The 24,620-nt window shown below is 44.2% G+C and overlaps 1 protein-coding gene across 21 annotated transcripts in view; it reads left to right on the plus strand.

Moving 5' to 3' along the window:
• The window catches only part of EP400 (E1A binding protein p400), a 126,298-nt gene that overhangs the window by 13,399 nt on the left and 88,279 nt on the right, over nt 1-24,620 (plus strand). For 13 of the 21 annotated variants that reach the window (XR_015549835.1, XR_015549834.1, XM_087423518.1 and 10 more), the window contains 8 exons: nt 1,705-3,058; nt 4,624-4,734; nt 15,656-15,746; nt 17,186-17,293; nt 17,829-18,214; nt 21,135-21,428; nt 22,283-22,468; nt 24,314-24,454. Coding sequence is in view for 19 of the 21 variants with exons in the window: in XM_087423518.1 (XP_087279644.1) it covers nt 1,739-3,058; nt 4,624-4,734; nt 15,656-15,746; nt 17,186-17,293; nt 17,829-18,214; nt 21,135-21,428; nt 22,283-22,468; nt 24,314-24,454 (2,637 nt within the window). In the remaining 2 variants the exon portion in view is untranslated. The remainder of the gene's footprint in view (nt 1-1,704; nt 3,059-4,623; nt 4,735-15,655; nt 15,747-17,185; nt 17,294-17,828; nt 18,215-21,134; nt 21,429-22,282; nt 22,469-24,313; nt 24,455-24,620) is intronic. The other 8 variants (XM_087423510.1, XM_087423520.1, XM_087423511.1 and 5 more) reach the window with 6 other exon arrangements.

Consider the following 24,620-nt stretch of genomic DNA (forward strand, 5'->3'; position numbering starts at 1 on the left):
AGCTAACCTCTGTTGTCAGTCTTCCTCTCTTTGCTTGAGGAAGATTGGCCCTGAGCTAACATCCGTGCCCATCTTCCTCCACTTTATATGGGACCCCGCCACAGCATGGCCTGACAAGCGGTGCATTGGTGCGCGCCCGGGATCCGAACCCCGGGCCGCCAGCAGTGGAGCGCATGCACTTAACTGCTACGCCACGGGGCTGGCCCCTATATGGTGTTTTAATCAGGGGCCTGGGACTGTGAGAGCATTCATATATACGTGTATTTTAACCAGTTGTCTGGGACTGTGGTGGCATTCGTATGTACATGTATTTCTACTTTATAAGTTTTGTAACTTCTGGTTTATGATGTTTTTCATCCCATATCCATTTTCTAAGTGAGATAATCAGTGATGCCCTGAAGATGAAAGGGCACTCCTGTGTGTCTTGGGGGGAGGGGTGGAAGGAACACCAAGAAATAGGGAACTAGGTGTGTCAGTTAAGACTTGAGAGTTTTCAAGGTGGAAGGATATTTCGGTGCCCGTGGCCCAACCACAGTGGGGAGTAGACGGCAGCAGAGCTGTGGGTGTCATCCTCTTCCCTGTGGGGTGTGTGTCCCTGCAGATGCTGAGGCTCTAGCTGGGTCTGACTTGGGAGTGTTCTCCCTGTCTCTCCTCAGAATTAGCCTCTTCCCACTCCGTGCTCTCCTTTCTCCTGTCCTGAAAGCTGACCTCCCTCAGTGGGTTCCTGCCACTGTTCCACCACTTTCTCTAGTCCTTTGCATTAAGCGGATTTTGGACCGTGAGCCCCTTTGAAAGCTGTGGTTCCAGCTCCCAGAGAGTTTGTGGACCTATGATGAGGACTCTTCCCAGAGCGAGGGCCCGAGACCCGGCCGTTCCCCTTCTCTCCCTGTGAGATTTTCTTTTTGAAATCTCTACATGTTCTTGTAGAGAATGCTGAGGTGTGAGGCGCCTTCGCATTTTGTCCTTACTCCTGTGACAGGCCGCGTACCTCCTGAGGGCTCCTAGGCCTGGGTCCTCTCCCCCAGGAGTGTAGGGTCTGACACACAATGGGGCTCCATGTGTTGTGTTCGATTAACACGGGATGTGTGCAGTTGATGCAGCCCAGAAGTTCATGAGAACTGCTGGCTAGCGAGGGAGCGGATGTGCTGTTCTGGTGATGGAGTGATTGTAGCAGACAGCCCTGCCTGCACGCCTGTGTCCAGTAGTGGTCACTGATGGCCTCCTGGGTGCCGGGCGGCCATGAGCAGGGTGGCGTCCCTCCACTGGGAGAGACAGGCAGACAGCCCCACCGCATGTGGAGTCATAGACGAGGGCCGCTAGGCCAGGGGAAGGCTTCTGGGAAGAAACATACTGTTCACGAGTGTCAGCAGGAGTTCTAGTCCTGCTGGGCCTGAAGCAAGTGTAGCTGGTTACCTTCCTCGGTAGCTAGCTGGGATCACCCACCCACTCCTGCCAGGCTGTGTGCCGACTCCAGATGCAGCGTGACCAGAGGACCCGGGCCTCATCTGTGCTGAAGGAGATCATCTCCATTGCTGCCTCGTGTGTGGCTTGAACTGAACTAAAGAGACTGTCATTTGCATCAGATGCCAGTGGGAACAGACCTTCCGAGTATCTCCCAGTGCCACTGAGTGGTACTCGTAGTAAGTGGTGATCAGACGGTTATCTTTGCGTCTAAGTAACTTGATTTTAACTTTGATTTTTCAGGAGAACTTTAAGCTGGATAAAAAGGGGGGCGATAATGCACCATGGCAGCGGGCCTCAGAATGTCCAGCACCAGCTGCAGAGGTCCAGGGCCTTCGCCGGCAGCGAAGGAGAGGAGCAGCAGGCCCATCCAAATCCACCCCGGTCCCCCGCCACACCCTTCGCGCCGTCGGCGAGCCCGTCTGCACCCCAGTCACCCGGTTACCAAGTTCAGCAGCTCGTGAATAGGAGTCCCGTGGCTGGGCAGAACGTGAGCATCGCCCTTCAGAATGTTGGACCAGTGGTGGGAGGAAGCCCACAGATCACGCTCGCCCCTCTGCCGCTCCCCAGCCCCACTTCTCCAGGTTTTCAGTTCAGTGCCCAGCAGAGGCGGTTTGAGCATGGATCTCCGTCATACATCCAGGTTACCTCACCGCTGTCCCAACAGGTGCAGACTCAGAGCCCCACCCAGCCCAGCCCTGGGCCGGGGCCAGGCCTGCAGAGTGTGCGGGCGGGCGCCCCTGGCCCTGGCCTGGGCCTTTGCAGCAGCAGTCCCACCGGGGGCTTTGTGGACGCCAGCGTGCTGGTGAGGCAGATCAGCTTGAGCCCGTCCAGTGGCGGGCACTTTGTGTTTCAGGAGGGCCCGGGCCTTGCCCAGATGGCTCCAGCAGCCCAGGTTCAGCTGCAGCACACAGGGACTCCCATCACAGTCAGAGAACGGAGACTCTCGCAGCCCCACGCACAGTCCGGGGGGACCGTCCACCACCTGGGACCCCAGAGCCCTGCAGCCTCGGGCGGGGCCAGCCTGCAGCCGCTGGCCAGCCCCAGCCACATCACCACGGCCAGCTTGCCACCCCAGATCAGCAGCATCATCCAGGGGCAGCTGATCCAGCAGCAGCAGGTGCTGCAGGGACCGCCGCTGACCAGACCTCTGCTTCCCGGGGTCGGAGTCGGGGTTGGGGGTACTGCAGCATTTGGGATGACGTCCCCACCTCCCCCCACCAGCCCTTCCAGGACCACAGTGCCCCTGGGCCTCTCCAGCCTTCCTCTCACGTCTGTGGGGAGTGCGGGGGTGAGAAAGGCTCCCAAGAAGTTGGAGGAGATCCCCCCGGCCTCCCAGGAGCTGGCTGAGATGAGGAAGCAGTGCCTGGACTACCACTACAGAGAGATGGAGGCGCTGAAGGAGGCCTTCAAGGAGTATTTGATCGAACTATTTTTCTTGCAACACCTTCAAGGGAACATGATGGATTTCTTAGCTTTCAAGAAGAAACATTATGCCCCGTTACAAGCTTATCTTAGGCAGAATGATTTGGACCTTGAGGAAGAAGAGGAGGAGGAGGAGGAGGAGGAAGAAAAGTCTGAGGTTATCAATGATGAGGTGAGAAATAGCAGTTTAATAATTGGAGGACTGTGCTACTCAGATTTGAGTCCAGACAACTGTAAATAAAAAATAACCTATGAGCATGAGTGTTTCTAAGATGTGGTTTCATAAGTATTCGATCCAGGAGTAAAATTGAGGGTAGATTTTGCTCTTTCCTTTGTGGAAGGGAAGAGCTGCTCTAGTTGTTGGGAGGAAGGTGCAGGATGCTGCTGAGTAATGCTGATTCGGAACCAAGTGCTTTCATTTAGAACAAAGATTCTTTGCAGGTTTGGAGAACTAACCTGGCATGACCCAGCCTTTCCCCTGGAGTCTGCTGGGAGTGTGAGTATTGGCCAAAGACGTGAACACTTTTCAGCTGATTTTCCAGGTTTCACATTTTACTTACATAGGTCCACCCCTTAAAAACACTGTGAACATGGGTTTGAGTCATTTGCTTTTTATAGTATACCAGTCCATAATTATAAATCACTAGATATATTTATGTGGTATCTACGTGATTAAAATACAGTCATCATGGCGAAAAACTTTGAGAATTTTTTCAATTTTTAGATGTAGTCTTAGATTTTAGATCATATTTTAAACTCACACTTTTGCAGGTACTTACTGAATGATATTTAAAATAGAATGTTTTTTAGAAAGTGAAATTGTTGGGTGCCTGGAATGGGTGCTTAATAAATCCCCCAATTGGGATTTCTCAGTACCATAGTGATTCCTAAGATGTTTTTTTTACTTCCTAAAAAAGAAGTTAATCAAAACAGGGTGATAGTGAGGTGTACTGTAATGCACTGTATTTTGTGCCTTCGTGTTGTGTAGTGTACACTGTGTTGGTGGAGCTTATTTTGTTTTATGATATAGCTAAAATACTTTAAATCTTTGTCAGCTCTTCTCCTGCAAAGAAATCAGCCTTTGGTAAACAAAAGCTGGTCTCTTTGCTCACCCGTCCTCATTGATATTTATGGACGTATCTGTGTGGCTTGGCCATTGTGTGTTTCCTTTAACACCCTTTCCAGGTTGGACCATTTTTATTTTCCAAAAGGTTTATATGATTATTTTGAGGATTTCACCTCTGTTGCCATGAAATAGTGAAATTAATTCTCTTTACGTTTGTACACCAGTGGTGTCTGTAGACTCACTCCCCCTTATCTGTGCTTATGAAGAAAAAGAAATCCCTTTTTATAACTTCTCACTGAAATAGACCTTTGTCATTCCGACCCACCCATAGTGGGCAATGGAGAGGCTGTTGTGCAAACTGCCTATGAGGTTGTTAGGGCTTAGGTACTTGAAGACTCTCTGCCATTCCCGTTTTTAAAATTTGAAGTTGTAGAATCTAAGGATACTGCGCTTGTGACTTAGATTGGAGTTCCTGCAAGATTTGCAGTTGAGTTAGGTTGTTATGTTATAAATGTCATAAATCAGTTTGGTGTCCTTTTACAGGATTTGGTGCAAAACATTCCATTTTTAAACACCAAACATCAGTGAGCTATCAGCAATAAAATTCTAACAAAATTTTGAGCAGTCTTAAAAATTAAGTTGCCTTTTTTTCTCAAAATATTTCCTCTCAGGTAAAGGTTGTGACAGGAAAGGATGGGCAGACTGGTACTCCTGTTGCTATAGCAACCCAGCTTCCTCCAAATGTTTCTGCTGCTTTTTCATCCCAGCAGCAACCATTTCAGGTACTTTTCGATGGTTCTAAAATGTAGTCTCATCCCAAACTTTTCCTTCATCCAGATATTTTAACCTTCAATTTACTATTTGCTCTTCAGCATTTTTTTCCAGAGCCCATTCCTTATTTAAAAAAAAAATTCTTCCTGTATATAAAATTAAATTGCATGAGTAAATGACAACACAGATCTTAATGCATTACTTTTTTTTTTTTGTATTGACCTATAATGCGGCAGTAGTAGCTTCAGCATGCATGTCATCTAATACTTATAGTCCTGCTGAACGTATGCTTAGGATTCCTTGTGTGCTGTTTTAAATGTTGGTTCTTTCTTGTGTCTTCTATCTGTATTTTTGAGAACAGTGCAAAACAGAACAACAAAAAAAAGATTTAAACAGATGATAACTTGATATTTTCTGTAGCTAGGAGAAATACTGAAGTGCAACGCACTTCAGCAATCATTAGGACCTTAGACTTCTAAATGGATGTTAATTGAAGGCAAATTGATTATTTTTAATTTTTTGAAAATTAAGTCATCCAGTGTTACGTTACCAATGCCAAGAACCTAAAAGTATAGGTCAGATTCTAGTAGTTTTGGAATAGATTGTGCTGGGTTATGAAAGCACTTCCATCTTTGTGGTGATGTGTTTTTAAAATTTTTATTTTTAATTTTGATATAATTTCAAACATATAAAAAGTTGCAATAATAGTACAAAGAGCTCCCCTTATATCCTTTACCCAGATTCATCAGTTGTTAACTTTTTGCCCCATTTGCATTATTTTCATTCTCTCTCTTTCGTATATGCACATACACACTTTTCTCTCTGAAGTATTTGAGAGTAAGTTACAAACATCACACATCATGCACTTTTATCCCTAAATCCTTCAGCATGTGTTAGGTAAGATGTTTTCTGACCTAACCACAGGACAGCGATCAAATCAGGACATTTCACAGGAATACAATGCTATGACTAAGCCACAGCTCACATGCAGATTTCGTCTTTTGTCCTGAGGATGTCCTTTACAGTTATTTTCCCCAGCCTGGGGGAAACTAAGCCCATTGTGTTTAGTTGTCATGCCTCTTTGGTCTTCTTTAATCTGGGCCAGCTCCTCAGTCTTGCATGACCTTCACGTTTTTGAGGAGTACAGGTCAGTTATTTTGTAGAATGTTGATTGATATGGGATTGTCTGATGTTTCATGTGTCTGACTTGGGTCGTGTATTTTTGAGAGGAATACCACAGAAGGGATGCTGTGTCCAGCTCAGTGTGTCACATCAGGAGGCCATGGTGTCTGTTTCGTAACTGGTGATGTTCAGTTTGACTTCTGGGTGAAGATGGTGTCCACCAGGCTTTTCCAGTGGAAGGTTATTATTTTTCCTGTGGTAAATGATAACTGATTTGGAGACTGTTAAATATCCTATGTCTGATTCAACTTTCAACCACTAATTCTAGCGTCTATTGATGAGTCTTGCCAGAATCAGTTATTACCTTAGAGATTGCAAAATGGATTTTCTAACTCCATTACTCCTTCTCCATTTATTAGTTGGCGTTCTACTGTAAAGACGAACTTTCTTTTTTCTTCCATTTATATATCCATATATGGCTTCTTATTTTAATCAGTGGGTTATATGTCACTAAAAGTATTTGTTCATTTAAAGTTACTTAATTCAATAAAATGCAGTCTTTTTGGTCTATAGTTCTGTGAGTTTTGGTAAACACATAGAGTTGTGTAACCACCACCACAGTCAAGAACCAGCGGAGTTCTGTCATCTCCCAGATGTCCCCTCATGGTACCTCTTTGTGGTCAAACCGCACCCCTCCCTTGACCTTTGTTCTCCATCTCTATGAGTTTGCCTTTTCCAGAATGAAGTATAAATGGAGTCATACAGTGTGTTGCCTTTTCAGTCCGGCTTCTTTTGTGTAGCATAATGCATTTGAGATTCATCCAAGTTGCTGCATTTACTAATAGTTTCTTTTTTTGCTGAGTGGTATTCCATTGTATGAATGTTCCCCAGTTTGTTTACCCACTTGTCCTTTGAAGGACATTGGAGTGTTTCCGTTTTGGCTCTTCTGAATACAGCTGCTGTGAATGTTCGTATACAGTTTTTTTGTGTGTGAACATAGGCCTTCATTTCATTTGGTAAACTCCTACGAGACAGATCGCTGGTTGTATAGTAGGTGTATGTTCAACTCTATAAGAAACTGCCAAACATTTTCACAGTGGCTGTACCATTTTGCATTCCCAGCAGCAATGAATGAGAATTCCTGTTGTTCTGCATCCTCCCCAGTACTTATTGTCATTTTCTTTTGTAGTCATTCTAGTATGTGTGTAGTGGTTTTAGTTTGTATATGTCTAAAGACTAATGATGATGAACATCTTTTCATGTGTTCATTTGCCATTTGTATATCTTCTTTAGTGAAGTATCTGTTCATTTTATTTTATTTTAATTTTATATTTTATTTTATTTTATATTTTATTTTTTTGTGAGGAAGATCAGCCCTGAGCTAACATGTGATGCTGATCCTATTTTTTTTGCCGAGGACGATTGGCCTTGAGTTAACATCTGTGCCCAACTTCCTCTACTTTATATGGGATGCTGCCACAGCATGGCATGACAAGTGGTACATCTGTGCGTGCCAGGAATCTGAACCCATGAACCTTGGGCCCCCGAAGCAGAGCATGCACAGTTAACTGCTTGAGCCACCGGGCCCGCCCCTCTGTTCATTTCTTTCATCATTTTTTTCATCAAGTTGTTTGTCCCCCCGCCCCCCCCCACAGCCCCAGTAGATAGTTCTGTGTCACAGCTGCACATCCTTCTAGTTGCTGTATGTGGGACACGGCCTCAGCATGGCCAGAGAGGTGGTGCGTCAGTGCGCACCCGGGATCTGAACCCGGGCTGCCAGCGGCGGAGCTCGCGCACTTAACCGCCAAGCCACGGGGCCGGCCCAGGTTGTTTGTTTTTTTATTGTTGCATTTGAGAATTCTTTGCATAATCTGGATATAAATTTTTTTGTCAGATGTAAATTTCCAAATATTTTTCTCCCATTCTGTAGCTTATCTTTTTCTTTTTTCTTTTTTTTATTTTTGTGAGGAAGATCAGCCCTGAGCTAACATCCATGCCCATCTTCCTCCACCTCACGTGGGATGCGGCCACAGCACGGCCTGACAAGCGGTGCATCGGTGCGCGCCTGGGATCTGAACCCGGGCCGCCAGCAGCGGAGCACGCACTTCACTGCTACGCCACGGGGCTGGCCCCATATCTTTTTCTTCTTTTATACTGTTTTCACAGAGCAAAAGTTTTAAATTTTGATGCATTCTATTTTATCCATTTTTTTTCTTTTATGGATTGTGCTTTTGACATCATATCTAAGAACTCTTTGCTTAACCCAAGGTCACAAAAATTTCCTCCTATGTTTTCTTCTAGAAGTTGTATAGTTTTATGTTTTACATTTAGATCTGTGATCCATTTTGAGTAAAGTTTTACATATTGTGGGAAGCATAAGTAGAGGATCATTTCTTTTTCTTTTTCTTTTTGTGAGGAAGATCAGCCCTGAGCTAACATCCGTTGCCAGTTGTCCTCTTTTTGCTGAAGAAGATTGGCCCTGGGCTAACATCCATGCCCATCTTCCTCTGCTTTATATGGGACGCCGCCACAGCATGGCTTGACAAATGGTGTGTCGGTGCGCGCCTGGGATCTGAACCTGCAAACCCCAGGCCGCCGAATTGGAGCGGGCACTCTTAACCGCTTGTGACACTGGGCTGGCCCTGAGGTTCATTTCTTTGCATATCCATATCCGGTTGTTCCAGCACCGTTTCTTAAAAAGACTATGCTGTGTTCGTTGAATTGACTTTGAATCTTTGCCAAAAGTCAATTGATCCTATCTGTGTGGGTCTCTTTTTAGATTCTCTTCTCTTCCATTGATCTGTGTGTCAGTCTTTTTGTTAATGGCACACTGTCTTGACTACTGTTGCTTTGTAGTATGTCTTAAAATCAGATAGTGTGAGTTCTTCAGGTTTGTTCTTTTTCAAAGTTGCTTTGGTCATTCTGGTTCCTTTCTCTTTTCATATAAATTTTAGAGTCAGCTTATCCCTATCTACAAAACATCCTGCTGGGATTTTGATTAGGATTGCATTGAATTTGTTGACCAGTTTGGGGAGAAGTAATATCTTGAAGATATTGAGTCTTCCAGTCGAGGAATATGGTTTATCTCTCCATTTATTTTGGTCTTCTTTGATTTCTTTCATCAGTGTTTTGTAGTTTTCAGCATGCCAATTCTGTGCATATTTTGTTAGATTTATACCCAAGTATTCCAGTTTTTCTTGTGGTATTGTAAATGATACTTAAATTCAAAAAAAATTTCTAATTGTTCATTGCAAGTAGATAGGAGTACAGTGGATTATTTGAACCTACATTCTGCAACCTTGTTAAACTCACTAGTTTTAGGAGCTTTTTTTGTAGGTTCCATGGGGTATTCTACATAGAGAATCATGTCTGCAAAGAAAGCAAGATCTTTTTTTTCTTTTCTTATCTGTATGTGTTTTATTTCTTTTTCTTGCCTTATTGTACTGGCAAGGACTTCCATTATGATGCTGGATAGGAGTGGTGAGACCATTCTTACTTTCTTCTTGATCTTAGGGGGAAAGCATTTAATCTTTCACCATTAGGTGTGATGTTAGCCGTAGATTTTGTAGATGTCCTTTATCAGGTTAAGGAAATTCCTTTATTCCTAGTATTTATCATGAACGGATGTTGAATTTTGTCAAATGCTGTTTCTGCATCTGTTCACATGATCATGTGATTTTTCTTCTTTGATCTGCAAAAATGATGAATTTATATCATATTGAGGTATAATTTATAAGCAGGGAATGCACAGATCTTAAGTGTTATGGTTTGTTGAGTTTGACAAGTGCCCGTGTAACCTACACGCCTGTCAAGATATCCACTTCCATCAAGTCTCCTGTGCCCTGCCAGTCATCTGCTGCCTGGCCCCCCACTGTTCTTTTACTTATTATTTTGATGCTCAAATTATCTGTAATTTGATCAGTTAGAGTCCCTTCACGCTGGCTTTAGTATACTTTTGACATATCCCTGTCACTCTCTGAGCACTGCCTTACTTTCTGGCACAAAATGTTTAAGGTTCGTCTTGCATATGCCTTGATCCAGCCTAGGAATCAGTCATTTCTCCAAGGAGCCTGATTCCTTTTGGTGGGAGATAATAATTTGAACTCAGTATTTAGGTGCTTTCTCTGGTAAGTTTGATACAATTCAAGATGAGATTTCATAATTGGAGATTGTCATAAAATTTACTAGTGGGGCATCTTTCCTTTTAATGATTAGAGGAATGTAATACATTATTATTATTATTATTATTATTATTATTATTATTATTATTATTATTATTATTATTTTTGTGAGGAAGATCAGCCCTGAGCTAACATCTGTTGGCAATCCTCCTCTTTTTGCTGAGGAAGATTGGCCCTGGGCTAACATCCATGCCCATCTTCCTCCACTTTATATGGCATGCTGCCACAGCATGGCTTGACAAGTGGTGCGTCGGTACGTGCCCGGGATCCAGACCCGTGAACCCCCGACTGCCGAAGCGGAGCACGAGCACTTAACCGCTACCCCACCTGGCCGGCCCCGAATGTAGTACATTAATGCATTTATAGACCACATTGATAAATGTTTTAATAAGGACAGTGGGACAAGGGAAGGCAAGGAGCGCCTGTAAACTTATGAAAAAGATGGGCAGTCTCCACAGTGATGCACGTTAAATCGCTCTGATTCACTGTCACTCCAGATGGCCAGAAATTAAACTGGACAGATATAGTTCAGTGGGATTCTCATTCACCTTTGATGGGAGTGTAGCGTGGAAACATCTGGAAACATTTTGCATGGTCTGGAAGAGGTGAGCGTGGGCAGACCCTTTGACCCAACGGTGTGCTATAAAGGTACTCTTGTGTTCGTGCCCCAGAAGACACGTGCGATAATGTTCCTAGCGACATTGTTTGTAATAGCCCCAAACTGGAAGGAAACAAGATCTCCCCAGGCAGTAGAACAGATCAGTGAGTTGTGCACATTCATACAGAGGAATGCTGGTGAGAGTGGTCAGGAGTGAAAAGGAGCGAACTGTAGTCACTACACGTGTTGGTGTGGACGAGTCTGAGCAACATCGTGTGGAACAGAACGGCTTGCAGGAGAACACGGTGCAGCGTTCTTTCACTTCAAGTTCACTAGTAAGGAAAGCCAAACAAAATATTGCGTGGAGATAAGTCTGTAGGTGATGATGCTGCGAGGAAATGTTCCCACACAGTTCAGGTAACAAGTGCCTTGGTGGGGGGGCGGGGCTGCCGTCACAGCACACGGGGTCTTTAAGGCATGAGTGGCAGTTTATTTCTTAAGCCTTGTGACGAGCACATGGATGATTGCTTTATTGTTACTCTTTTAAACTGTATCTATAAGTTTTTCCACTTTACTTCTGAATGTTTTATTATGAAAAATTTCAAACAGAGAGAAAAGTTGAAGAGTGTTCACTGAATACCCGTATCCCACTGTTTAAATTCTATGATTAATCTTACTGTGCATTTTAAGTCACATACATACGTTTTATAATTTCTTTTGTATATGTGATTATTTCATAATAAAAAATATTTAGGAGACTAAGAAGAAAACCAAGGAGTCTCCATTTTGAATTATAGATCTTTGAGGTAAATACTAGTGGATGTCTAAGGAAACAGGAAAATGGAGAGTCTATCAGAAAAGAGTTGAAATGAAAAACATATCCTTTGTTTTCTTTTGAAATGAAAATCTCAGTATGTTTTATTTACAACCAGTTGTAGAATTTTTATATTGACTAATCTATATTGACTAATGAAACTCTAGAAATAAATTCAGAATTCTCTGTATTACATATGTATTAATTTCTACTTCCAAAAGATTTTGAGGTAGTATTATGGACTGCAGAGGTGTTGTATATAAAATAATATGTATGTACATATGCATACACACATGCACATACACACACATATCTATTTATAAAAAGAACCATTCTAAGTCAAGAGTATCTTTCAGTGATTTTTCTCTTAGAGGAAATGAATAATTATTCATAATTCCATCATCCTAACACAAAATGTTTTTATATTATATTACGTATATACCAGTTGACACAGTGTATTAATGCTTTTTTTGTTATTTAACAAACTATGTTTTCTTCACTTTTATTAATTCTCAACAGCTCCTAATATTCCATCATTTTGAGGAACTGTAATTCATTAAACCACTTCTCTAATTTTAGGTTATATCTATTCTATTTAGAAAAAATTCTTAAGAGTGGCATTAGTGAATCAAGAAAGTCTAATTATCTTTATGGTGCTCACCATATATTGTCACTTTGTTTTTAGCTAAAAACATACATATTAGAAATATGTAAGTGGTCCCAGTTTTATTATTGTCTTGCCAGCACTGTTAAGCATTCTAAAAAGAGTTTAAGACATATTCTTAGTATGAATTTTGTTATTTGCAGTCAATTATAGCATTTTTATAATAAACTAATCTGTTGCTAATTAAACTCTAGAAATCCAGAGTTCTCAGTGTGTGTGTACATGTATTACTTTCTGTCTTCTTCCAAAAGGTTTTGAGGTGGTATTCTAGAGTGCTATTATTGTATAGAAAATAATACTATTTTATTAGATCTTAAAAAAAATCCTAACTGATGATTATTTTTCAGTGATTATGTTAGAGAAAATGAGTAATTATAGTTCTGTTACCCTACCCCAGCTATTATATTTTATTCTTACATATGTGTTCATATTTTTATGTATAGAATTAAAAGTTTATAGGTGTAAGTGGTGGCTCAGCTGTTGTGATAGATACACTTTTCAAAAGAAAGCTTGAATGGTCTTCCTGCTTGTGCTTCCCCCTCGGTTACCCTCATCCAAGTCTCAGCGTAGGGAGACTGCTTTTAGAATTTTGAATTGAGAGGCCTTAGGTCATCTAGTTCAAAGTGCTTTCCACTTACGAGTAAGTCCTTTTAGGGTACTCAGAAAGGTCGTCGTCTCATTCCCTGACCCTGTTTTGTCCTTTGATTGACTGAGCACCCAGCCTTACGAACACCACAGTTCTGGTTAGTTTACAGTTTATTTGTTTGTTTAAATGGGGCAGGAATTACCCCCTAGTAACCACCAATTGCATCTACTGGTCTTAATATCTTCTTCCAGGGTAACGTAAGTCTGTTCCCCTTTCAGGTCGCACATGTTCTGAGTTGTCTTTTCTGTGAGCTACACCCCTCGTTCCTTCAGCTGTTCTTTACTTGGTGTAGTTTCTAGACTCCCTGTAAATTACATTGTCTTCTGTGGATAAAGTCTGTTTTGATGTTGTCTCCAGTAAAATGGGTACCCAGCATTCAAGTCTCATTGAAGAATACCCGTTTTCTCTGTGAGAATTTTTTTTTGAGAGTTCTAAGAAATGATTGTTAATAAAATCAGGTTTGTCTCTTAAAGACAGCAGTGTCTTTCCCAATAAAATACTCATGAAGACGCTGTAAGATAAAACTTTAAATCATTCTGAAACCAAGAGTCAGCGGCAGTCAGGAAATTGGGAAAGAGAGGTTGGCCTTCCCTGTCAGTGTCTTTTGGTGAGCAGAAGTTTTTTATTTTAATAAAGTCCAATTAACCAGTTTTTTCAAATAGATATCTAGTCTTCTGGTGCCACTTTGTTGAAAAGACTTTTCCTTCCCTTTGGGTTGCTGTGGAGCCTTTAGGAAATGGCGTGATTGTGTCGGTGTCGCTCCCTCTGGGCTCTCTGTTCAGGTCTTCTTATCTGTCTGTCCGTCGTTCTTGGGCAGCGCTGTGCTGCCCTGATGACCGGACCGTTAAGCTGAGTCTGGAAGTCCAGTCTTCCTCTTGTGCTTCTTTCAAGAATCTGTTTCCACCTCCCTGACCTCTGCACGCCCTCTGCTGTCCACCCTATTCACTGAAGTTTTTATTTCAGGTGTTTATTTTTCAGCTCTGGTATCTCCGTTTAGTTCTCTTTGTTTAACAGTTTCTTTTTTCCTGTCAAGTTTCCTGCTTCATTACAACGTATTTTCGTCATGTCCTTGGGCATACTTGTTAAAGCCACTGTAAAATCCTTGCTGCTAATTCCAGTATGTGGGTTGTCTTGGGGTTGGTATCCATGGATTGTTTTTTGAGCGTGGCTCATGTTTTCTTGTTTGTTTGTGTTTTGGAGTAATTTTGAATTGGATTTTGGATGTCATGAATAGAAGGTGTAGACTCTGGGTTCTGTTATGTTCTGGGAGTATTGAGTTGAGTATTAAGTTTCACAGTTGGTTAATGTGATTGAATTGAAATTGTCAACTCTGTCTCCCGACTTACAGGCGGCACCTGAAATCTCCTTGTGGTTATGTTGCCCTGAGCTTGGATTCTTTGTGTATGTGTGGTTTAGGAGGCAGCCAGAGATGAGGGAGAGGACTGGGGGCCTCCCTGTCTGCAGCGGTCTCCTGTGGCGATTCCCCCTAGCTTCCTTCTGCTGTGGTCTCCTGTTCTCTGTCCTAGTGAGTGAGGCTTCAAGCCACTGAGGCTCTGTCTCTGGTCTGAGTCGGTCCATCTAGCACAGATGAGCCGGCCCTCATGCCAAATGCCATAAAGCCTGAAACCTGTCCTAGGTCCCTTCCCTGCTTGCAGGTGTCGAGTCCCATTCTGTATCTGCCTACCTTTTCATATTTTTATATTTTGTCTAGATTTGATGTTTATCTGGAGTATGTTTGGTCTCATAGGAGGTACTTGGAAGTTACTGGAGGCAGAACCCTTTATCTGGAGGCAGAACCCTTTATCAGTTTCTTTTATTAAAAAAACCTTTTTGCTTATGTAAGTAATACATGTTCATTGTAGAACATTTGGAAAGTTTAGAAAAGTGCGCACACACAAATTATAAATTACCTGTGATCCTGTACCCAGAGATAACCACTGTTCACATATTGTCTGGTTTTCAAATCATTCTTCCTCCCTCCCTCCCTCCCCCTCTCTCTTTGTCTGTCCCTCCCTCCCTCCCTCTCTTTCTTCCTCTCCCATCTTCATTAAATGTAAACCACCGTGCTTATTTTCCCTTTTAATCACTCTGAAGCCTTTCCCCATGTGAGGCAGTAACCTTCAGCATGGCTGGTACTGGTGGGTTAGTGTCCATTCCTAGGGCTTCAGGCATCTACAGCCCCCTCATGGGGCAGTTACCTGTTAGGCATCTGTAACTTTTGCCTTTAAAAAGCCTTGCTAAGTAGAGTAGATATAATGGAATCCCCAGAGTAGCTAGCAGCTGTTAAACATCATCCTTAGCATTTAGTGTCATTGCAAGGATGGCTCAGAGATGTAAGAGTGAAGGGTGCCCAGACTCGGCTATTTCACACAGTTCTATATATCTAGTAGGGTGCTAACTGCAAAAATACCATTTTGAAGATCCAAGTTAATTAGATTGTTACTAATTGGGTTTTAGTGTCATTTTCTAGTAGGAAGGTAATTTCAACCTTTCCTTTTATTATTCAGCTTTTTTGGGGGAGGGGATCAGTGATGACAGGCAGTATGACTGACCAGGGAGGCTAAGCTGCAGTCTTAGAGCTATGACTGATGTTCGCTGGCATCAGCCGTTGTGCTGTCATTCTGTGTGCAAAGCCAGTACGTTTCTGAAGGATTTGCACTGATCTGAAATTCCATTTAAACCCAGAATAATATATCTTCTCCAAATCCTTTTTTTTTCCCTCCAGAGGTAAGTTAGAACTTTATTTATTGTATATAAATATACATTATATATGTATATTTACATACATTGGGTAGATAACATTTATTTTAAAGGAATGAGGTCAGTGTTGGGACGGTTACGATAGGTTTAGTATATTTCATTCTTGTCATGCAGTTCAGGTATCAAAATTGCATTTTTCTTTTGCAGCAGCAGGCCCTCGGAGGGACCCTGGTGGCAGGGACTGGAAGTGCGGTAGAAACGGACCCCTTTAAGAGGCAGCAGGCCGGACCCCCAGCAGGTACGTCCTGGAGCACAGGCTGCAGTGGTGGCCTCAGGAACCAGGTAGCTCTTAACGTGGGAGTCACAGCGTAGTGGCCACGTGTTTCTGAAGCGTGAATGCTGAAGAACTTACTTTTGGTTAGTTTCTTTTTACTTTGAAAATTAATTTTTCTTTTGGTGACTATCAGCTAAACAAAATAGGTGAATGTGTATGTGTACTGAAGTGAGAAATTTGTCAGTTGAATGGGTGTATTCCATTTTGATTTTCTATGTGCATTTGTAGGCTCTTCATTCCCCATGATATGATTAAAGGTAAAACCATCTGCTTTTTCAAGTTGTCATTCATTTTTTCCATTCTGAATTTTTTCTTCAAATTATAAACTTAATACACATTTTATATAAAAGATTCAAACAGTTCAGAAGGGTGTGACTTAAGTCTGCCTCTGGTTGGGTATTATCTGCCCATTCCCTAGACACAGAGATAGCTGCTATTAACGTTTGTGCATTTTCACAGACATGATTGTGTCCACACACAAGCATTGTTACATATTTATCACTTTGAAAAATTCAGACGTGATTGTATATACACTGGTACGTCTTCAATATAGGCCATCTTTCCCAGTCACAGGCCTCATTCTTTTTGATGGCTGTATAGTATTCCATTGTATGGTGGTTCCTTCTTTATTCATCAGACCTTTGTTAGAGTTCATTTGTTAGTAGCACCTTTTTTCTCTTATAATCAACACAGGATTGAACATCTAGTGTCATATTTTTTTCTACATGTTTGTCAATGTATCAGGAAAATGTGTCAAGGAAAAACTCCTAGAAATGAAATTGCTAGATCAAAGTGTATGTGTAGTTAAGTATTGGTGATGCTAAATTGCCCTTCAAAAGGATAGGGCCAGTTTTCACTCCTATCAATGGTTTCTGGTTCTCTCACATTTTGGCCGTTTTGTTAAGTATGATTAATCTTTTAATCTTTGTTGATCTGATGGGTGAAAAATTAAATTTTTTGTTTTGATGTGGATTTCTTTAATTTTGATAAGGTTGCACAGTGTCTTTTTATGTTTATTAACCATTAGTCTGTCCCTCTGCTAGCCTTTTATATTCTTTGCTCATTTTGTCTGTCTGGTTGTTGATACTTTTCTTGTTAATTTGTAAGAGCTTTCTGAATTTTGAATAAATCAACCTTTTGCCTGTTCATGTGTGTTGCAAATATTGTCTCTTAGGATGTCGCTTGTCCTTTGCTTTTTTATGATGCTTTTTCTTATATTTGCAATTTTTTAATGAAAAGAAATTATATTTATCAAACTTATCTTTTATGGCTTCTGGATTTTGGTTCATGCATAGAAAGGCCTCCCTGTGCAAAGATTATAAAAACACTTACCCATGTTTTTTCTACTACTTTTGTGGTTTTATTTTTACATCAAACTGCACCTTTTCTGAAAATTATTCTAGAGCAGTCTAAGAGACCTCGACTTGAAGTGGGTCACCAAGGGGTAGTTTTCCAGCACCCAGGGGTGAATACAGGAGTTCCTCTTCAGCAGTTAATGCCGACAGTTCAAGGTAAGACCCAGCGCCAGAACTAGATCTTTTAGCTCAGAAAGAGGGAGTACGGAGAGGTCTTAAAACCAACCTCAGACTAAACTGTGTGTAGTCGAGGCAGCATATTTGAAGTGGTTTCTGAAATTGGGATGTTCCTCTGAGTCCCAATTAAGATGGTGTAAAGAAACCCTTGGAGACCAGTTCTCGTCACTGTAACGGAGCCACACGTCTTGTTGTCCTCAAGCTTGTCTCCAATTTTCACTCCTGTGTTTTTCCTAATTGCCACTGTGGTAGGGCACCCTGTGGTTATTGGATGCCTGTTCTGCTTCGATGCTAACTTGCAAAGGTCAAGCGCCTTTCTTTCCTTTTCTGTGCACTCCTTTATAACCTCAGATCTAATATAACACGAATTTCCTGCCGTTGAGTTTCCCGTTTGAGTGTGTGATGGTTCTCGGTGATGGGTCTGTGACAAGCATTAGGGTGTGAAATCTGACTCACTTGGTAGGATGCTTCTGCACTCTGACGTCAGTGCTGGCGGGTGTTTCCTGTCTTGCAGGAGGAATGCCTCCCGCCCCTCAGGCCGCTCAGCTCGTGGGACAGAAGCAAAGGCAGCAGCAGTACGACGCCTCCACGGGGCCTCCGGTGCAGAATGCCGCCAGCCTGCACACTCCGCCGCCGCAGCTCCCCGGCCGGCTGCCCCTGGCCGGCCTCCCCGCTGCGCCTCTCCCGTCAGCGCTGCCGTTTGCTCAGCAGCCGCAGATGCTAGAGCCTCAGGCACAGCTCCAGATCCCAGTGAAGACCCAGCAGGCACATGCCCCTGTCCCCGCGCCCCTGCCCAGCCAGCTCCCCGCGCCTCCTCCGCAGCCTGCACAGCCAGCCCTCCGCGCCCCGACGCCCGGGAAGGCGCAGGCGCAGGCCCCTCAGCTTTCATCGCAGCCCCAGGTACTCGGGACGCCTCGTTCTGTCGGCTAGAAAGGAAGAAAAGACGAGGCGTGCGCTAGACAGGGTGGTGTGCTGTGCCGTAATCTGCACACTTTCTCTTAGCGGTTTACTGTCGCACTTCAGAACAGTTAGTGAATGCACCAGTTGCAACCTGATTTTATTTGGCTCTGTAATCGCAGTTATCATTATTAAAATATCAGGAAACAACGGGATTCTTATTGCTCCTCTCAGTACAGGGAGCCACGCGAAGGGCCTTGTGTCCATTGTCCCGCTTGATGTGCTGAGAACCTCAGAGGTGGGTGGCAGGAGCCCATTTAACCAGGGCAGGAACGAAGGCTTGAGGATGCTGGACGTCCAGGGCCGTAGCTGTGATGAGCCGTCCAGTCTGGCTTGCCCCGGCTCCTAACCATCCGCCAGACTCCCTCCCAGGCACCTTTCTTTCCCCTTCCTGGATATTCTGTCTGCCCTCTACAAACCTGGGCGAACATTGCTGACTAGGCTTGATGTACGTTTCAGGTACTGATAATGCCCCTCCTCCTCCACTAATTAATTTGACCCAGATTCCTTTTTTGGAATGTAGACTGTAAACTGTGGTGCTTAAAGAGTAGTGAGTCCTCGAAGTGCCAGCATGAGCTGTCTAGAGCACCCAAGGGGACAGTAGGGAGCGTTTTCAGAGAATTGTCTCAGCAGCATGTGATCGAGCCCGCTTAAGAAAAACCTCCGTTTTCTCGCCGTCCCTCATTAACAAGAGGATTTCCTAGGTGGGCTTTGACTTCAGTTCTTTCTGGTTAATTGACATTCGTGGCAAAGTTTGGTCTTCTATAATAATGGAGTAGTAAGAGTCAGAGCTACCTTTTATTCACCACCTACCTGGTGTCAGGTGCTATAATGAGCACTTTATCCACATTATTTTATTCCCTCTACCTAGCCAACCCTGTGAGGTAGAATCTTTATTATCCCCATTTTACCCACGAAAAGACTGAGGCCAGAGAGGCTGCATCACCTGGCAAGATCGCACAGCCAGTGACTGGAGGAGCTGTGATTTGCACCTGGGTTGGTTGGGGAGCCTTTCCTGCAGGTCCACGTTGAAGCCCTGGCTACACTCACCTTGAGAAGGAGATGTCTTGCCAGGGCAGCTGAGCCTTTCTAGGCCATTGCTGGCTTTAGATGTTGGTGGAGACAAGTGCTTCTGTTTTGAACACTTACTTTCATGGAGCCTGTGCTGACTTCAAGCAGCACTGAGGTTTTTCTTGGATTCCTATACCTCCCCTTGTTGGAAGGATCAGCTGTGGAACATGATTTGTAAAAAGCTCCTTACAAAAGCCATAGAAACCTGTTCCTTCTAGATTGGGTAGGGGTTGGCAAACTTTTTCTGTAAAGGGCTACAAAGAGAGGAGCATAGAGATATTTTAGGCTTTGTAGGCCCTGTGGTTTCTTTTGCAGTCACTCAGCTCTGCTGTTGAAGGGTGAAGGCAGCCCCAGAGCGTGCAGATGAGTGGCGTGGCCAGTAGAATTTTCTTTCCAAAAGTATACAGCTGGTGATAGTTTGCCGACCCTGAGGTAGGAGGAAATTACTGGGTGTGAAGACAGAAACCGCACGCCGTAAAAGGCACCTCCTTGGATATAGAGAGAGTGTATTACTTGGTGTCTTCTCCATATTCCAGGTTAGAAACGTGCTGCATTTTGCTTCCGTCTGTCCTCAGCCCTCTCACTCTGTAGCAATGCCTTGCCTTCCCTGGTCTCTGCTCCCCCACTTCCTCCCCAACAGAATCCTATGTGAATTTAACTTCATCTTGAGTCAAGGTGGGAGGGGTTCCTTTAGTTTTCTGTTACTAAAAAAAGATAGGAGAGGGGCCGGCCCTGTGACGTAGTGGTTAAGTTCAGCGTGCTCCACTTCCGTGGCTCACATTCGTGGGTTCGGATCCTGGGAGTGGACCTACACCACTCGTCAGCCGTTCTGTGGCGGGTGACCCACATAAAAATAGAAGAAGATTGGCACAGATGTTAGCTCAGGGCTAATCTTCCTCCAGCAAAAAAAGAGGAAGATTGGCAACAGATGTTAGCTCAGGGCCAATCTTCATCACCAAAAAAAAAAAATAAAAAAAACAGGAGAAAAAGCTGGAAAAAGCAAAAGAAAAGAAAAAGCTTACATGAGATAAGACAAAATGTGAATAGCCAAGACTTGGAAGCAACCTAAGTGCCCATCAAGGGACGAATGGATAAAGAAGCTGTGGTATATATACACAATGGAATACTACTCAGCCATAAGAAACGACGAAATCCAGCCATTTGTGACAACATGGATAGACATTGAGGGTATAATGCAAAGTGAAATAAGTCAGAGGGAGAAGGCCAAATACCGTATGATTTCCTTCATTAAGTAGTAGATAATAACAACAATAAACAAACACATAGGGACAGAGATTGGATTGGTGGTTACCAGAGGGGAAGGGGGGAGGGTGGAGGGTGAAAGGGATAATTCGGTACATGTGTGTGGTGATGGGTTGTAATTAGTATTTTGGTGGTGAACATGATGTAGTCCATGCAGAAATAGAAGTACAATGATGTACACCTGAAATTTTTGCAATGTTATAAACCAATGTTACTGCAATAAAAAAAATAAAATAAAATAAAATAAATAATTAACTCAAAAAAAAAAAAAAAAGACAAAATGTGAAAACAGTTTATAATGAGCTCTATGTGGTTTTGTGGAGTAAGAAGATTTATTATTTTATGCAGACAAGGTTTGGTCTTGGTGTTATTGTGGTTGGAGGATGTGATTCATTTGTTTGTGTGCATTGCTGTGGAGGGGGAGGCGTTGGTGCATTCCCCTCCTCAGCGATGCTGTCTCTGGCATTTGGGTGCTGGGAGCTGAGCTGAAGTCTTGTCTTCACCTGCTCACCTGTTTTCTACCTGCTAGACGGCGGTGCCTGTGAGACCACCTGTGGACCCCGCCCAGTCCTGTCAGCGGCCCCTGCCTACCTCGTCTTCTGCATCCATCGCTCCCACGAGCAGCTTGGGCTCGGGACCCTCACCTGCACGGGCCTCCCCAGTGAATAGACCCTCCTCAGCAGCCAACAAGTCACTGTCTCCAGTCACCTCCCGGTCCCCGGGGGCAGCTGTGTCGGCCCCCCCGAAACCGCAGAGCCCAGCTCAAAATGCTGCCCCGCCTCAAGATGGTTCTCAGGATAAGCTGGCAGAACAAATAGCACTGGTAAGTGCACTTAAAATTTTTTTTTAAGTGCTCAAGAAGATGGTAAAATGTATCCCAGTTTGTGGAATGCATTTGATTTTAGTTTCTAAGGAAGCAGTAGTTTAAAACGGAATAGCTGATAGTAAGGACAATTGAACATGGTTTGTGACCTGTAGAAACCAAGATTAAAACCAAGTAGTTTGACTTGTCTTGGTGGAAGCAAACCCGTGTGGAGGTGAAGTCAGCGGTCTTGGGCTGCTTTCCCTGGAGGCTCTAGGAGAGGGCAGGGGGGCGAGAGTGTGGTGCAGGCTGAGGAGCTCAGTGTCAGTGCTGGGGCTCAGAGCTGAGCCCACCGGCGCTGCCCAGGCCGATGTGGGTCACGGTCTAGCACTTAAGTTAGTGCTTACTGTTTGTTGGGTGACTGAGCAGTTATTTTGTTCATCTTCATTAGGGGAATTAAAAGAAACATGTCAAAATAGGTAGGATATCATAAACCCAGCGTTCCCATTACCCAGTTCTAACACAGTGATCAGTACGTGGCCAGTCTTATTTGATCTGTTCCTCCCCCTTCCAGATGATTTTGAAACAAATTCCAGGCCTGTATTGTTTCCTTTGTGTGTGCGTGGTCTCTGAGTTCTGTTCCGTGTTTCTGAGACGGGGCAGGACTGTGGCCTCAGCTTCTTCTAAGGCTTCTGGGAGGTCGCATGCCCGTTCCTCTGACCTCTCATAGAACCACTTTCGACCTTTGTGTTCAAGTCTTCCCTCTCTTGCTGAGACTTTCACACAAAGGGTTTCATGAATTTGAGGTCTGAATTAGTGGAACAAACTTAATAATTACATGCTGGACACTGCCTCACCCCCTACACTCCTTGCAGGAAAACCAGATCCATCAGCGAATAGCAGATTTAAGGAAAGAAGGCCTGTGGTCAGTGAGGCGGCTGCCGAAACTGCAGGAGGCCCCGCGCCCAAGATCGCACTGGGACTACCTGCTGGAGGAGGTGCAGTGGATGGCCACGGACTTTGCCCAGGAGAGGAGGTGGAAGGTGGCTGCTGCCAAGAAGGTAGGTGTGGAACACAGGCAAGCGCGGTTCTCAGTGCTCATTTGGTGGTGATGGGAATTTAAAGTGCTCTAAACAGTAGGTCTCCCAGACCAACTCTCTAAAGGTTTTTTGACTCATAACGGATATGAAGAATATTTTGTGGGCCGGCCCCGTGGCTTAGCGGTTAAGTGCACGCGCTCCGCTGCTGGCGGCCCGGGTTCGGAACCCAGGCGCGCATTGACGCACTGCTTCTCTGGCCATGCTGAGGCTGTGTCCCACATACAGCAACTAGAAGGATGTGCAGCTATGACATACAACTATCTACTGGGGCTTTGGGGGGAAGAAATAAATAAATAAAATCGTAAAAAAAAAAAAAAAAAAGAATATTTTGCTATTGTCTAGAAAGTAACTGTGCTGTGTAATTCACTTCTGAGGAGATGTCTTCAGAGCTCCAGTGTGCACTGTTGGGAAAAAACATGTCTTCCCCTGCGGCAGTTGTGGCGTGGGATTTAGGTGCCTTTTCCTGCCAGTCTCGCCTGGCAGTTGGAATGAGGATGCCTGCAGCCCCCCAGATCCGGGCTGGTGCTGAGAATTTATTTCCTTCTCATTGTTCCCAAAGCAGGCACCCAGTCCTGGGGAGAACCCCTAGGAGGCGCTCTTGCCAATACTAGGAACCTGCAAAGTGACAGGTTTCTAGAACTCTTAGGTCTCAGAGTGTGAAGCAGCTGTCTTTCTGTCCATGTAAGTAGCCCAGGGCCTGCTGCTTCTCCCCGCATCACTGCATCACCGTCTCTACTCCTCAGCACCTAGACACTGTCTTCATATTTCCTGCACTCTCAGGACTGGGATCGAGCCTGTGTGCCCTGCCTGTCACCTCCCTCCCCTGAATTCTGCCCATCAGTTTCCCGACGTAGGTTTGGCAGAGGAAAGCCGAGACCTTGGGAGAACAGTGGGGTCTGAGTGTTAAGTCAGGTTCATGGAAATTTCGGAAGAAACCCAGATTGCTCCTTAAGCACTTCCTTTTTCACAAAGGAGGATGGTCCTGAGCATGTGAACATGGGCTGGGCAGGGTGGTGGGTGGGGGACGAGGGGCATAGGACGCATGCTGAGGAGCAGGGCTGAGGGGCAGCTGAGCTGTGGCCGAGTGCTGCCCTCCTCATGTTGTCCCTCCTCCCCCGGGACAGACAGGCAAGAGGCTGAACAGGTAGCTTTGTGCGAGGGGTGTGCGTCGACCACGAGTGTGGGAGGGAGGCCATGTCAGCAGTGTCCCTGTGGCTTGCTGCACGTTTCTTGGCCCAGAATCGGGGCTGGCGGCTGTGCTGTGCTCAGGGCTCAGAATGTGTTCATTTTTAAGTTACTTCTCAGCACCTTTTTGAGGTACTACTGGTGGGGTTGTAAAGAGTATAAGTACTGGAAAGCAGTTTGGCAGTTTAATGCAAAAGTGTTAAAAGTGAATTATCCCAACCTAACATTTTTCATACCTAGGATTAAATAAATCTTGCTGCAGTCATGCAGTGGAGATCATGCCCATTAAAAATGATGTTGATCTATGTTTGTTCATAGAAAGATGTTAATCATATATTAAATGGGGGAAGAAGAGTGTAGCACACTATGGTGTTCCATTTTGGAGAAAAATATGTGTATTTAGTAAGATAAAACTTTCTGGAAAAGTCCAGCAGAATGTCGGCACTGGTTTTTGCTTGTATTAGCATTTCTCTGGTGTGCCCTGAGAGCAGATGAGGGTGCATCTCTCTGCGAATTATACATCGTTACGGGCTGAGAAGATTTTTAAGAAACTTTATGGATGTTTTTTCTTATAGCATGATGTAGAGCATAACGTAAAGCTCTCGAACTTTTGTTTACTAGCTCGTCCGGACCGTGGCACGCCATCATGAGGAAAAGAAGCTTCGTGAGGAGAAGGGAAGGAAAGAAGAGCAGAGCCGACTGAGACGCATAGCTGCCTCAACCGCTAGAGAAATAGAATATTTCTGGTCAAATATTGAACAGGTAAACGCTCAGATTTTAGTAGGGTCCTGGAAACGTAGGCTGTGGCGGGGCTGTGAGGCTGCCTTCTGAACAGCGCCTGACTGAGTAAGTGATGGAGAACCGCAAGGCAGGTGGCGCCTGCAGAGTCACTTAGAAAGGCTGCTTCTGGACCGTTGGCTCGTTAGAA

The sequence above is a fragment of the Ceratotherium simum genome, chromosome 35 (assembly GCF_057802395.1).
Source record: "Ceratotherium simum simum isolate JZ-2026a chromosome 35, ASM5780239v1, whole genome shotgun sequence".
Taxonomy (NCBI): Eukaryota; Metazoa; Chordata; class Mammalia; order Perissodactyla; family Rhinocerotidae; genus Ceratotherium; species Ceratotherium simum.